The 14,892-nt window shown below is 34.5% G+C and overlaps 1 protein-coding gene across 2 annotated transcripts; it reads right to left on the bottom strand.

Annotated features, from left to right (window-relative positions):
• Positions 1-2,255: 2,255 nt before the first annotated feature.
• LOC141431119 (alpha-tocopherol transfer protein-like) lies at positions 2,256-12,463 on the bottom strand. Of its 2 annotated transcripts, XM_074092128.1 has the most exons (6): positions 12,241-12,463; positions 11,042-11,195; positions 9,229-9,349; positions 7,235-7,369; positions 3,632-3,845; positions 2,256-2,518 (listed from the first exon to the last, which is right to left on the bottom strand). In XM_074092128.1, the coding sequence occupies exons 1-6, from the start codon at positions 12,401-12,403 to the stop codon at positions 2,364-2,366; spliced, it is 942 nt and encodes a 313-aa protein (XP_073948229.1). In that variant the 5' UTR covers positions 12,404-12,463; the 3' UTR covers positions 2,256-2,363. The 2 variants fall into 2 exon arrangements, with proteins under 2 accessions (XP_073948229.1, XP_073948230.1); XM_074092129.1 differs by lacking the exon at positions 7,235-7,369 and having other exon boundaries at positions 2,276-2,518.
• Positions 12,464-14,892: the final 2,429 nt, after the last annotated feature.

The following is a 14,892-nucleotide window of genomic DNA, read 5'->3' as shown; positions in this document are numbered from 1 at the left end:
ACATACTTATATACATAGATACATACTTAAATAAATATTAAACACTCAAGACCCGAGAGCAAATATTCGTATTTTTCATACAAATATCTGCCCCGACACGGGAATCGAACCCGGGACCCCAAGCTTCGTAATCAGGTTCTCTAACCACTAGGCCATCTGGTTGTCAAAATGCTATGCCTGAAAAAAGTTAATTAGACAAGGTGATACTGATAAAAATATAATGTGAGTAGTTTTAAGATTGAAAGTAAAATAAAACTATTTTGGCTGTTTATTCCCATTTTATTACGAGCAAAACTGACATGGAACAACCTACGAGGATAGAAGGAGGGACATGGGATACTAAAACTTATACTTTTTAAGAGATCCGGGCACCTAATTTTATTATTTAAGAATGAACCACTTTTTAATAATAATAAAATATAAGGTTAATTTTTATATTAAAATAAAATGATTAATCTTGTTCTCAGAAGCTTAAAAAGTGTTTACCTATGAATTAAGAAGAATGTTGGAAAACGTTTAGCACTTATTAGTTTAAAATTTTGAAGTATATTTTGTATCTGTTTAATAATCACAAGTAAAACCAGTTTTAGACATGCCAAATTTAGAAATCCGAATTATAATGATGACTTTAAAATGTCAACTTATGATAAAAAATAAACATTTATACCCGCGGTTAAATTCCGTCTGCAAAATTAGCACTGTCCGCTTACAATATACATTTAAAAAAAAGAAAATGCTCTAACATTCCAAATCTAGAAATCAGAATAATAATGATGACGTTTAACACATTTATACCTACGGTAAAATTCCGTCTGCTAAATTAGCATTGTCCATTTAAACCTAGAGATAATAAAAAAATAAATTTCCTATTCTTTAATTTACTAACTTAGGTGCATTCAAAAACCGTGTCTGAGACTTACCGACCATGGTTCTTTAATACGTTAGGTATCACAATATAATTTAACAATTAAATTGGTACAAAAAAAACTTACCTAATTAAAACCTGGGTTAGTATTCGAGCGTTTATTTTATTTGATTTACGTGGGATTGCCAAAGTTCGCATACTCTTCGCTAGTCATACCGTAATTTTTGTCCGAATCATCGTTTGTCATAATTTTTTTCCCACTGAGACCTTAAATTTTCAGGAATTTTTAAATGGTCATCCTATAGAAAACTATGTGTTGGGTTAGGTTTGTTTTATAACCATTCTGAACAATTATTCGATTCAGAGAAAAAAGAGTTATGACAAACGATCATTTGACAAACATTACATTCGGACTTTGAATAAGAATGCGAGCCGATATGGACTCGATTTACGTGGGCACATTTTTGTTGACATGATCGAAGATTCTGTTACAGTTTTTAGGTTATCTAGTAAGAGTATGTCTAAAAAATAATAAAAAAGTCATCAAATTCTACAACCCGTTCGTAAAAAAATGTTACCATGACAATACGGCGGTTGAAACGCTAGAACAACTATATCCACCTAAAAACTATAGCTTAACTTAAAATTAATTTAAAAGGACTAAACTAAACTGGTATATTAAAATTCGAATATAAAATTGAATCATTTTCTTGTCAATGCATAAATGAACATAACATTCCTGTGATCGCCAGTAAAGGTCTTCACACGTGCCAATGTATAAAGTACACGTTCAACGGGTGTCCAGCTTTATACGGGACACTGAAAATATATATTTTTGAATAAAAATACACAGTTGTTGGCCAATATGGCAAAATTTAAATAACATTTTTGTCACGTTTCGACTTTTAAATAATACAAACGCCGCTAATAAAGTTGACGCCATAAATCTTGGACAAAAACAAGACTTGTTTGACATTTAACATTTAGTAAGTAATATTTTATTTTACGTTGGCAATATTTAATGGTTTACTTTGTCATAAAGGTTGTAAGTAATTACAAATGTGAGGCTCTATAAGAAGCCGTAAGTCGAAAGAAATAGGTTCGAAGAAATCAATAGTGTGTGAAGTTCCCTATTCGCGCTGATCCTGCGTGGGGACTACGGCACAAGCCCTCTCATTCTGAGAGGAGGTTTGAGCACTACAGCGGAACGTATATAGGCCAAGATGTAGTGATGTAGAGATGTAGTGTGATTGATGTAGTGTGTTTTTCTTGTCTATAAATGTTGTGAGTTTGAGTTTGAGTTTGAAGATAATGATTGATTACTTATATGGACTTTTTTGATGGAGTAATATTTAGGAGTTGGTTCAGGTTAGGATTAATTTTAAAAAAACAATCTAAATTTCTCTAATCATTTTCATATACAATTAGCCTATTATTCTTTTGAAACTGCATGTAATTTTATACGAAAGCCTTGCTTCGGTGTTTAAAATAAGTTTTCTTAATCTACACTTAGGGTCCTAAAGGACCCTGGCATGCCAATGTAGTTTTCGTTAAATTTATCTTTAGTTCTTTTCGATTCGTCTGTCGAAGCACTTTGAGAGAACTTCATATATTCGATGTGTTCTTCTGTACTCAGTTCTTCTAGAAAAGAATCTGAAAATTAAATGTTATACAATTTGAGTTATCGTTGATTAGCGATCGTGACCGTACCTGTTAATACTTGTATGTATGTATGTATGTAAATACTTTATTGTACATAAAACACAAAAAGAAAACAACAAAAAACAAAATGAGTACAAAGGCGTTGCGTTCTTCTAAATTCTCTTTTAATTTGCCCAGTTTAAAAGTTTACCAATGCAATACACGAGTACGCCTACATAGGTATGTACACAAACAAACAATTTTACAAATAACAACAACACACGAACAATTTTATTTTGTAATATTAAATTATGCTAAGTAGGTACCTAGCATAATTTAATATTACAAAATAAAATTGTTTATTTTCATTTATCTTCTTCATCTTTTTATTTATGTAAATTTAAGGTTTTTACCTTAAAAAACTGGCAGTGGAAAACTTTTAACAAAAAAAAATTAAACTGCCGAAAAAATTTGAAAAGCAAAAAATAATAAACCTTTTTTATTTAAACTAAATCTAGGTACCAGTTTGAAGTCTGTGCCTCAGCACGAGCCAGAAGGAGTGATATGCCGCGTATCCACTAGAGGCAGCCTCGGGCCGAGCGGCTGCCTCGCTCCGAGGCCGCGCAAGTGGAGACGCTGCCATAGGCACGGCTCAGACTGAGGCTCCTTTGAGCACGGCCAAAAAACCGACAAAATATGGCTCAGCTCGCGGTGCTCGGCCTGAGGCTGCTCTAATGGATACGCGGCTTTACAGGCCCATCAAGTAGATGACTAGAGGTTCACTCTTGTCTCCTGCTGCTTAGGCACCAACTTCAAACTGGTACCTACCTAGATTTTGAGGTTAAATAAGAACTTTCCAATAAAAAAGAACTATTAAACCAAATCAAAATCTGTTAAAAGTTAGGTGTGGTCATACATAAATTTTCGAGTTTCGTAGTAGCCCAACTGGATCCGAGTTTAGACTTGCAAGAAAAGTCGTGCGAGTTGCATTACATTGCGAGGCCATAAAGCCAACGAGTTTGTAGTGGTCAATCGAGCGCCGTTATGTAATGCAACTTGCACAATTTTTCTCGCAAGTCTAAACTCGGCTTACACCACCGTGTTCAAAACTAGTCTTAAACTTACCACGTAATTCCTCTATAGAAACGGCACTGCCACCATATTCAGAAGGTAAGATTTTCTTGGGCACAAACTCATGAAGAGACTCTATATCCATATGAACATGTATGCGACCGCCGACCTTCTTGCTTAACACTTGCTTGAGCACAGCTACGAAAGCATCTGACATTTTAGACGTAGTCATAATATGGATACCTTTTATACGCATACCGTAACCCTCCTGTAAAAAATAAATCATCATCATCAGCCTAAAGCAGTCCAACAGAGCCGAGGACTGGGCGGAATGACGTTAATTGGGGGATGCCTTTGGGTTGTATCGTTTGGCATGAATATAATTAGTCCTTAAGTTCTTGTTGTTTTGATAATACTTCGATTTATTTTAAAAAAATGAAACCTAACCTGAAAAGTAAAATATTTGTTGGTAGTTTTCAAAGGATATGATTTGTCGAATAATCGCATTTTTGGTCACCTGATAAATAATATTTGTTCCTAAAATAGTAGATCAGTCACCTAAATTGAATCTCCAAATAATATTAAAACGGTTACCTTACCTAAATATGAATTAAAAATTACTTGGAAATAATATCCATCATCAAATAATTATATTGGATTTCAAAATAATAAAAGTGTCATGAAAACTGAATCACCAAACAACACAAAAATGTTTACCAAAAAAAAAATTTTATCGCTAAAAAATTATATTAATTATTAAATTACGTGGCAGTCGTGTGCCTTTCTCTGGCCTTACGTTTCGTATAAGTAAAATGGCGATGATGTTGGATTGTTGAATACAATTATTATTTTGAAACCCAATATAATTATTTGATGATCAATATTATTATTTAATTTTATTGTACCTACCTAAAATATTATTTATTAGGTGAACAATAAAATCATACCCGTTTTGATTAATGTGATAACTAATATATGTATTTCTTAGGGACAAATATTATAATTAGGGTATTGCCGATCACACACACACAAACACACACACATCTAAAATTAGGTGACAGAAAATATAGTTCCCTTTTTCAAATGCTTGATTTAGGCGTAAGACGGATTTTCTCTATGTCCACGTTTGACACATTTTTTACGGTCTTGTTTCATCACCCAGACATCAGATACGCTGTTGTCTACGAAAACAGATGACCACAGATGACGTTTTAAGTGTGCCCCCTCTGAGCATTATACAGAATCAAGTTTCTTATCGTAGGTCAATGACAAAGTTATCTTACGACCAGCACGACACCTGACTCGACCGTATATGGTTATCTGCCAAGCGCATTGTACAGATCGGTGTATTGACCACAAAAAATGTCAACGTCAACTCATGACCAACGTCAAGACATGGTCAAGACAAATTTTCAAATTTCATATCATTTATTCAGTAAGTAGGTTTGCATTGGGGGTTCAAAAAGGTACGGTAGGATAAAGAGTTTTAGAAAAAGATGTCCCGTTTTGCCTTAATTATTCTTAATTTTCAAGACAAAATTTATTCAGTTTTGTGACGGTCCATTACAACACGTATGGTGAACTGCGCCACAAAAATCCCGCCGCTAATCCTGCCGTGAAGCAGCAGTGCTTGCACTGTTGTGTTTCGGCGTGGAGAGTAAGACAGCCGGTGAAATTACTGGCACTTGAGGTATCCCATCTTAGGCCTCTAGGTTGGCAACGCATCTGCAATACCCCTGGTGTTGCAGATGTTTATGGGCGGTGGTGATCTCTTACCATCAGGAGACCCACTTGCTCGTTTGCCATCCAGTCGAATAAAAAAAAAAAAAAAAAACTGACAATTAAAGGGACACTTTTTTTATTGCTTAAATCGATAGTGATCGTGATTCTGAGTAGAAATAACCCAAAATTTGTTAGGTTTAAAAAAAATACAGGGTACGCTTTTGTCTGAAAATTACCGGATACAAAAAAAAATGAAAAATTGTATACAGTCGACTCTCGTTGATTCGAAACTCGAGGGACCTTAAAATATTACGAATTATCGAGTATTTGAAATATCAAATGGTTCGAAATTTGTGAGAGAAAATAAATAAAACTTCGAATAATTAAGTGTTGATCAAATTATTAACTTCTATTCTATAACAATGACAAAAGTTTAGAGGTACATACATTCGTGTACATACATGTATTCATAATGTGAATTAATTAATCTTTCGAAAGAACTCTGTTATAAGTACTGGTTTGCTTCAAAGCACATTGCTGCTGCTCAAACTGCTCAATAACTTTTTTTAAGAGAAATAGTGCCTGAAATGCTTTTACATCACTTTCGTTTTGTAGACAGAAGCTTTTTAAGGTATCGAATGAGGATCTTGCTTCCTTAACTAATACCTCTGCCAAAGGTTCTGATGTATCGTCCTCATCCTCATCGTTACTTTTTCATCCGTATCTGTTGCAGATAAAATTTCGCCATCGGTTAGTGAACCTGAGACAGCAACATCTCTTCGCCTCTTTCTCTCTGCAACTTTGAATTGTCGAGTGTTGGATACCGATCTTTTCGAATAAGCACGTCGTTTTGTTATATAGCAATGATTTTTTCGCTCGAATTACCAAGTGCACAAAAATGTATTGTTTTAGTTTGAAATATAAAGAGTTTTTGTAGGGAACTCATGATAACTTTGAATTATAGAGAGGTTCGAATTATAGCAGGTTTCAATTAACGAGAGTCGACTGTATATACAAAGGTAGTTATAATATCGTACAGGTTATCGGGTAAGAGGAGTGATAATGTGCTAATCACGTTTTTGCGTTTTTGAATGAATTGATTGGTATAATTGATTTATAGGCAAAAGTAAATGACGTCAGTGAATGGTTATATTTTAAATGTTGGCTATATAATTGATAAATTATAAGTATCATGTTGCTAATTATGTGGCATTTTGAAGGCATGTGTATACAAATTAATTATAAATTTAAAGTTAACCATCTTCAAGTGGTTGCAATTAAAGCTAAAGCCGAGTTTAGACTTGTAAGAAAAAATCGTGCAAGTTGCATTACATTGCGGCGCTCGATTGACCGCTACAACCTCGTTGGCTTTACAGCCTCGTAATGTAATGCAACTTGCACGAGTTTTCCTGGAAGTAAAAACTCGACTTAGTGTCTAGTTTAGACTTGCCAGATTAATCTTGCTAGTTCCATCACATTGACCGCATCGAACTCGTTCGTTTTACAGTCTCGGAATATATTAGGACTTTGTACAATTTTTCTTGTAAATCTTAACTAGGCTTGCCAGTTTCTTTGTATTTGGTTATACAGGATGTATCTGACCGTGGGGATTTTGTTTAATCAAAGTTGCCGAACATTTGCTTAGATATTTTGGATTAATTTGAAAACACCTCATACACAAAAACAAAACAAACCATGTCTATGTAAATTAAATACTGAAATACCACTGAACACTTCACACCAATTGACCTAATCTCAACGGATAAACATATATTATATAGATACATACTTAAATAAATTATTAAACGCCCAAGACTCGAGAGCAAACATTCGTATTTTTCATGCAAATCGCAGAGCTCCGACCGGAGATCGAACCTGGGACCTCAAGCTTCATAGTCAGGTTCTCTAACCATTAGGCTATGAAACTAAACTTACCGTATACAGATTCATCATTTGGCTTATCTGAGTGGGACTAGCCATTTTAAGTAAATCCATGAAGTTGACATCCCTGTAGTCCAGTATAATTAAAAATCCACTCGGATAATCTTGTTTTCTAAGGTACTCGCACATCTTAAACAAAATAAAACATAAGTCATCGACGAATTATGAATTGAAAAATTTACGAATTCGTCGCGCTGGCTGTGGAGACTTTGGGCCCATGGCCGTCTTATACGAAGACGCTATGTAAGTTATCCACATGTTTGGTCCATGCCTCTGGTGATCTCAGAGCAGGCTCCTATTTTGCTCTAAGCCTAAGTCTTGCGATCCAGCGTGGTATTAAAAATTTTCTTTCTTAATTTATTTCAATGGTGCTAGCGTCCTGGGATCCTTGCCGCCGGTCAACTGTGACAGCTTTTATTTTTAATTTTGTTGCAAATAAAAAAAAAACAAAAACAATACAAAATCAAATTAAATAAAACTGTACAGTACTCAAATAATTCTAAAACGAAACTACTCAAATACTCGTAAAACAAAAATTAAATTAAAATATAAAATCTCAAAATGAAAAAATACAATTAAACCACAAACAAATATAAACTTGACATTTTAAATTATTTTAATTTTACAACTTTCTTTTATTTTTCCACTTTTTTGATGTAATTTAATAAACAAGTTAAAATTTAAATTGTTACCTATTATATCTTTTAAATGTGTGTGGTTTAGTTATTAGTCGTCGACGGAAGGCAGAGGTAGAGGCAGAGGTTAAATATTGACGTCAAACCAAGGATTATTCAAATTGATGATTAAAGCAAACCATAATGAAATGAATTTGCTGCATATATAATTATTATTTAGGCGACCAGATGGCCTAGTGGTTAGAGAACCTGACTACGAAGCTTGAGGTTCGTATTTTTCATACAAACATCTGCCCCGACACGGGAATCGAACCCGGGACCTCAAGCTTCGTAGTCAGGTTCTCTAACCACTTCGTAGTCATATTCAGTCATATTAGTCATATTTATACGTTGCTTAGTACCCATAACACAAGCTTTGCTAAGCTTACTTTGGGACTAGGTCAATTGGTGTGAATTGTCCCGTGATATTTATTTATTTAACTGTTTAAACAAAACCAAATAAATAAGCAAGTATTGCATTACAAAGGACTGCTATGTGCATAAATAGTAACAAATTAGACGTCATTCTGATTGTAGAGAATTGGGTGGAATTCAACTAATAAGACTAGCCCTTAAATATTTAAGAAAAAAAAACGCATATAAAATAAAAACTTGTTCATAAAACTAATAAGGTAAACGTACGAGTGCTCGTCATTGCCCCAATAATAATAAATAATAATAATAATAATATGCCATTTATTTCGGACAGAATCCATAGAGGTTAGTTACATACAATGAAAATACAAACAAGTGGTGTTAGTAAGTAGGTAATAATATATCAGACTGCCCAGCGCCGTCAACCGTGATTATGAGGTTGCGGCAGCGTGCAGCCCCATCCAGCGCCTCATCATCGGGGAGTCCCACCGGCCGCCCAGCGTACGCAGGACACTGTTGGAACTATCACGCAACCGACTGAGCAACGAGGCGCATCGCTTTCTTATGATTGCATAAAAACTATCTACATTGGCTTTAGCAAACATAGCTGATGCGCTGCAGTAGCGTGGTAGTCCAAACAGTATCCTGAACGCGTCATTGTATTGGACGCGCAGCGCACCGTACGCCTGCCGCGTAAAGCCAACCCACAGATTGCACGTGTAGAACGATTGGCAATAAGCTTTAAAAAGTGTGATTTTAACCAATAGTTGGCATCTTTAATTTTATGTCATTAGCAATAGAGATGACAGCATGGTGTCGGCTATTGGGCATTAGCGTGTCGAGCACTCGGACGTTTACCTTAGCTATGATATTAAAAGAGCGGTTTGCTAAAAATCTAATGAAAGAAATTTGTTTCTAAGATAATAAGTAGGTACTTACAATGATTGAGTATCTGATGTATTCAAGTATAAGATTGGAGTTAAGAGGTACTTTAGGACTTAGTTTAAATAAATTCACCCTGTAGAGGTCATCTGTCAATTCCGGTAAAAACACGCTATTACTGAAACAAGAAAAAAGTTATTATTCTTTTCAAGGTTCCGTAGCCAACAAAGAATCGTAACAGTTTAACGATATCTATCGGTCGTTTTTCAGGATTTCTGGATATTTTATCTAAAAAAATGTAGTGGGTTAGATTGGGTTTGTGTTAAGAACACTTTAAAGTTTATTAAATTAATATGCGTGTGTAAAAAACAAAATAAAGGTAACTAAAACTACATACAAACTAAGAATCGTTCAAAAATTTGTTAATTTTTTATCCTAAATTCTTATTTATTTTTTTCATTATTAAAATATTATATACAATAAAATCATTCATATAAAAGCTACTTAAATGTAGTCAGTCAAATATATAAATGTTTTAATCAATTACAACCAATATAAAACTAATTTTCTTCAATTGCGTTAAATGGAGTGTTTGTGTTGATATTTTTCTGTATAGCAACACTACATGTTTTGTATGAAATTTATTTATCATACTGTTATTATCATGTCTTATATATACTGATATATATTCTTGTTACCTTCTGAATTCTCAAATTCATAACGGCTGTAAGATTCTAACAATTTACTTCCTAATTATACCAGCAAAAATCTAGTCCTCTTTTATTCAAGACCGCATCCCGAAGAAACTAGAAGACACAAGTTTAGGGATTTTACAGTTTGTTTAAAAAAAAAAACAGAAATGAAACATTTCAGATGAACTAGTGAATCGTCCCGTTTAGATACGAGTGTAATTTTGAAAAAAAAGAAAAGGAAAACATTTTGTAATTTTATAATCCAAGGCAGTTAGCAACTTCAAATTTGTCTCCTATTTTTTTTTCTTCAAGCTACATCCGTGTCCATACATATTATCGTATGTACATTATAACCTTTCATAAAAAATGCAACTGGAATGGCGAGAACCTTATCAAAATCCATTGCGCTGCTTTATAGAGACAGACGCGAAAGCGACTCTGTTTTTTATAGTAGGTAATATTGTGACAAACCAACCAACAGTATCTGAATATACAAGGTGTTAATTAAATAACTGAAAACCAGAAAGTGCTCAAAATCGAGAGTAGAATTGATTACACTTTGTTTTAAATTAGGTTGTGTTTGTGTTTTTTAATCCCTTTTTTATTGTGCTCAGTCTAAAAGTTAAGTCTGCAACAGGCGCCCATTAAATACTTTAGCGAGGTTGCATACTATTTCGATAATTTAATACTGACCGGTTTGCTGCCACTGTGTGATTTTTTTCTAAAAACGTCAAACCGCAACTGACACATACAAAATCATAAGTGTAGAGTTAAAAATGAAGTAGAATTACTGACTTAGCAAAACACACGAATAAGTATCTCTTAAAATAATGAAGATTTTCAGAAATAAATGCAATCAACTAACTTAAAAAGAATAAATATTTTTGGGGTGTCTGAGGTTTTCAGTTATTTAATTAACACCTTGTAGTTTAGTTTTGATTACTTGTGTTGTACTCCTACTGGCCAAGTGGCCATGACCATGACCAGAGCGGTCATGGTCATGGTCATTCAATAGTGTAGCGACTGATGGGCTACTACTAAACTCGCAAAACGAAGTTCGTATCGCACCGTCCCTTTCACTCGCGTATTAAATGACATAAGCGTCAGCGGGACGGCAACATACGAAGTTCTAGTTTTGCACTTCGTGGTATAGGGCATGAAGAGAGTGTTATACTTACAAAATACACCAATAATTTGCGAAAGTGTGGATGTCGCTCACGGTGAAAAATTCGGGCCAAAGTGTTCTAAACGTGCAAATTTTGTCGAAGCGGGCCTTTGCCCGCTCTACAGAACCCTTGGAAGCTATAATTAGTCTTTCCAGATATTCCCTTGCTGTAATAAAAATATACGTTATAAGTACCTATAGTCAACCAAGAAAGTACTTTAACAATTTTAATGGCAGTTCCTACTTCAGGAACAAAACAATAAGGCTGATGGTCTTTAACTTGTGAGTGAACATTTTGACGTTTTAAGCGCACAAATGACATTAAACCCTAGGGGGTAAAGCAATTTCTTGGTCGACTATACAGTCGAGTCGAGGTAACTGAATCACGCAACAGGATAGAACCTTTTCATAGTCAATTTCGCTATGATTTCTTTGGCAGATAATGGGATGCCAATATGACATTAGTGGTGCAAAGCTAAATTCTTTCCATCCTGGTTCATGATTCAGTTTCCTCGACTATAGATAGTCATTAAAAGGCATTAATATCTGCCACAGCGGAGCGAGAAAAAATATCTGACACATCGCGGCCCTGGAATAAATATCGTTTCAGATATTTATGCACGGTTTGTTGTATCAGATATGGTACTGGTGACAGTACGTACAGTCACCAGCATTAATATCTGCCACAGCGGAGCATGCTAAAATATCTGACACGTCCTTACAGCCCTAGAAATAGAGTCGTATCAGATATTTATGCACGCTTGTTGTGTCAGATATTGGTGCTGGTGACTGTACCTACTACTGTGAATTACCGATATTTGTTTTCGTTACGATCAATTTTGAAGTGTGAAATCAATTTTTGCCTGACAGCGTTCACCTTCTTAGCAATAGCAATGTTCCACATTTGATTTTTTTAATGTTTGTATTTCTTTCATGTACGACTTTTTATATTTTATTTTTTACTCAATCGGTTTTTTTTACTCGCGGTAAATTTCTATTGTACTTAATTTTGCACATACATTCTGCAAAAATTCAGAGGTGCAAGCCTGGATTCCAGCCGCCGACCCTCTGCTTAAAAAACCATAGGTCTAACCTTGAATTTCATTTTACGTAAATTGCTTCCATCATTTCTAATTAAAAAGAAAGGGAAACTGCCAGTTAATGCCAGACGTTATTTAACAATTAAAGCTTAGCTATGCAAAAAGTACTTACGAAACTCCTTTATCCTGAAATGATCCTGTTTTTTTATCCAGTCAACCAGTAGGTCTACAGCTTCATCGATTCTTCCTGGTTTATCTAAATCATACAACTTTCTTATCTCTTGAAGTTGGTTCGGCTTGAATTTCAAAAAGGTTCCTTTGGGTAGTTGTTCCATATTTAAAAAAGAAATAAATTTGTAGACTATTCGCTTCGAATAACTTAAGGTGACTAACAGAATAACGCTAACGTTCGTTTTTTTTAAACTGGAAATCAAAAAAATACACTGTGTTAGGCGTCGCGCCGGGCCGGGTTCCGTCTAGTCAAACAAAAGGAACAGATTTTGTTTTTGGTCTTAACTAGCGAACACGATTTAAATTGTTTTTAGGGGCTCACCAATGAAATGTAGATACTTCATCCTTTTTTAAGTATATTGGGTATTATTTAAACGCACATTAAAAAAAGTCCTTTTTTTATTACAAAACAATCCGAATAATTCACATCAAAATTACTGATTGCACAGCGAAATACTCCACACAAAATAATACGTTATAAACCGCAACTTATATTCGTGGCGTACCGCTATTTATCTTAAAGTAAAGCATGTTTATTATTATTATTTTACTCGACTGGATGGCAAACGAGCAAGCATTAATTATTGCACACCTTATAATGCCTAACGCACATCATACCTTGTAACTCCTTTTTTTTAATATAAGTAGCTTCTATTTGCATATAACGTACAGCAGTTTACCTATATGAAACAGCATTCTATTTGACATCATCTTATTATTTATTAAGTACAACATAATGAGATCTGCAATAAAATGCGTCAGATATTTTGAAGCGGCCACGGCCAAGGTGATCAAAAATATCGAAACATGAACTGTAATACCTTAATAATAGAGGGGATATTATTAATTGCACATCAAATACAATAAATTACCTATCAATTTATTTTCAGCATTTATATACTTTTTACATCAAATAAATTACATAACCAGCACTAAGTAGGGGCCTAATTATTTCCTAAATAAATTAGTTTCTGGCGCCTCGCCGGCCGCTACCGCGGCGCACTCGCTTTGCTCGCTCGGCTCGCGCGTTGTGGTCGCAATTGTACCTAACGCTCCTTCTCGCTACGCTCGTCGTCGTACCTAATTTTCCGTTGACAAATTGCCAATGAAAGTTATTTTGCTATGAGAATGAGTATCATCTACGCACGCTCTAGTTAATTTGCTGTGCAGTCAGTATTTTTGATGTAATTGTAGTCTTTTTGTACCTAAAATAATTTATTTTTCTCTAAAAAAAGTAATGTCGTGCTGATGTAGGTATATTTTAAAATTATCTGCAGTACTGGTTTTGCTAAACATTTAGTTTATTTGTATTGAAATAATTTAATCGATGTACAAAGTATATAAATGATGAGAATAAATTGATAGGCAATTATTTATTTGATGTACAATTAATAATATTCCTTTTATATTACAATTGGTATCTGAAATAAGCAAAATAAGATAAAATATAGTTAGTTTCGTTAAAAAAACAAGTATGGCTCTGTCCATTGGAGGACAATTAACTATGCCAGATATAAAAAAAAACTCCTCCTTTTTTGAACTTGGTTAAGTATAAACGCTGTGTTGCGTTACGGCGCAGGGTGTTGACAGCTGCCACAGTTTTTGTTCAATCACGATCGTTTTCGCCATTTCTTTCTGTCACACAGTTTAGGCTAAGGGTCGAAAGAGATGGTGATTGTGATCACGAGCGCCCGCGTGTTAAGGCGAGTTTAGACTTGCAAAAAAAAACATGAAAATTGCATTACGTTGCGGCGCTCGATTGATCACTACAAACTCGTTGGCTCTACGGCCTCGCAGTGTAATGCAACTTGCACAATTTTTCTTGCAAGTCTAAACTCGGCTTTACACATTGCGACCTCTGCATGGTTGTCGTGGCTGCAATTTATTTGTAAAATCAGGTCCAGTTTTTCTAAATACAAATATTTTCTTGAGCTTATAAAATGGTTTTTGTGTCATTTTGTTGATCTTCAAAATGTTGTTTTTATTAAAGTGCTACGATTTATACTCTGCGTTAGCTATCGAGACGCGAAGACGTCAACGCCACTGACCCATAATATATTTGCGTAAACACAACCCTAAAAATAAAACAAGTTCTCAAGTGCAAAACTGAAGCGCGTCATGGTTTTTTTGTAAAACGTTATAATGTTAAAATTATTGTTAGTGGCTTTAAGTGGAAATGAAAAGTTAATAAGCACTTTTACAAAATTATAGACGTCTCGATATATTTTCTTAGGAGTGTTAAGTTAGTTAGCTTATTGTATATTATGAAACCTGAGGTTTTTATATTAAAAAATAAATTTGAAAAATCAGGAAACCTAAATCCCATCAAAACATAAATGTGAAATGAGAGCCAAGTTCAATATTATGATTATATGCCTTGCTTGTTGACTTCATCGACAAAAGAAGTAAGTCTAAATGGGTGCCAAGTGCCAAGGCAGGATAATATATTGAAACCTAAGGTCGGACTTGGCTAGTTCTCATATACGAATTATTATGAAGTACCTACTAAAACAGTCATGGAAGAGCCCTATGTTCGATGGCCAGTTTCTACCAGCAAGCCAAATTTTCGAAAGCATAAAGTAAAAACTTACAG

Source organism: Choristoneura fumiferana, chromosome 9 (assembly GCF_025370935.1).
Source record: "Choristoneura fumiferana chromosome 9, NRCan_CFum_1, whole genome shotgun sequence".
In the NCBI taxonomy this organism is placed as follows: domain Eukaryota; kingdom Metazoa; phylum Arthropoda; class Insecta; order Lepidoptera; family Tortricidae; genus Choristoneura; species Choristoneura fumiferana.
The sequence above is the reverse complement of the archived record's forward strand: the minus strand, read 5'-3'. Positions and strand labels throughout refer to the sequence as shown.

Excerpts from the sequence above, each read along its gene's own strand:
- LOC141431119 (XM_074092128.1), bottom strand. The coding sequence starts at position 12,403 with ATGGAACAACTACCCAAAGGAACCTTTTTGAAATTCAAGCCGAACCAA. Across the intron at positions 11,196-12,240 it reads TTTCAGGATAAAGGAGTTTC|CAAGGGAATATCTGGAAAGA; the intron begins GTAAGTACTTTT and ends TTTTTATTACAG. Across the intron at positions 7,370-9,228 it reads ACATCAGATACTCAATCATT|ATGTGCGAGTACCTTAGAAA; the intron begins GTAAGTACCTAC and ends ATTTTGTTTAAG.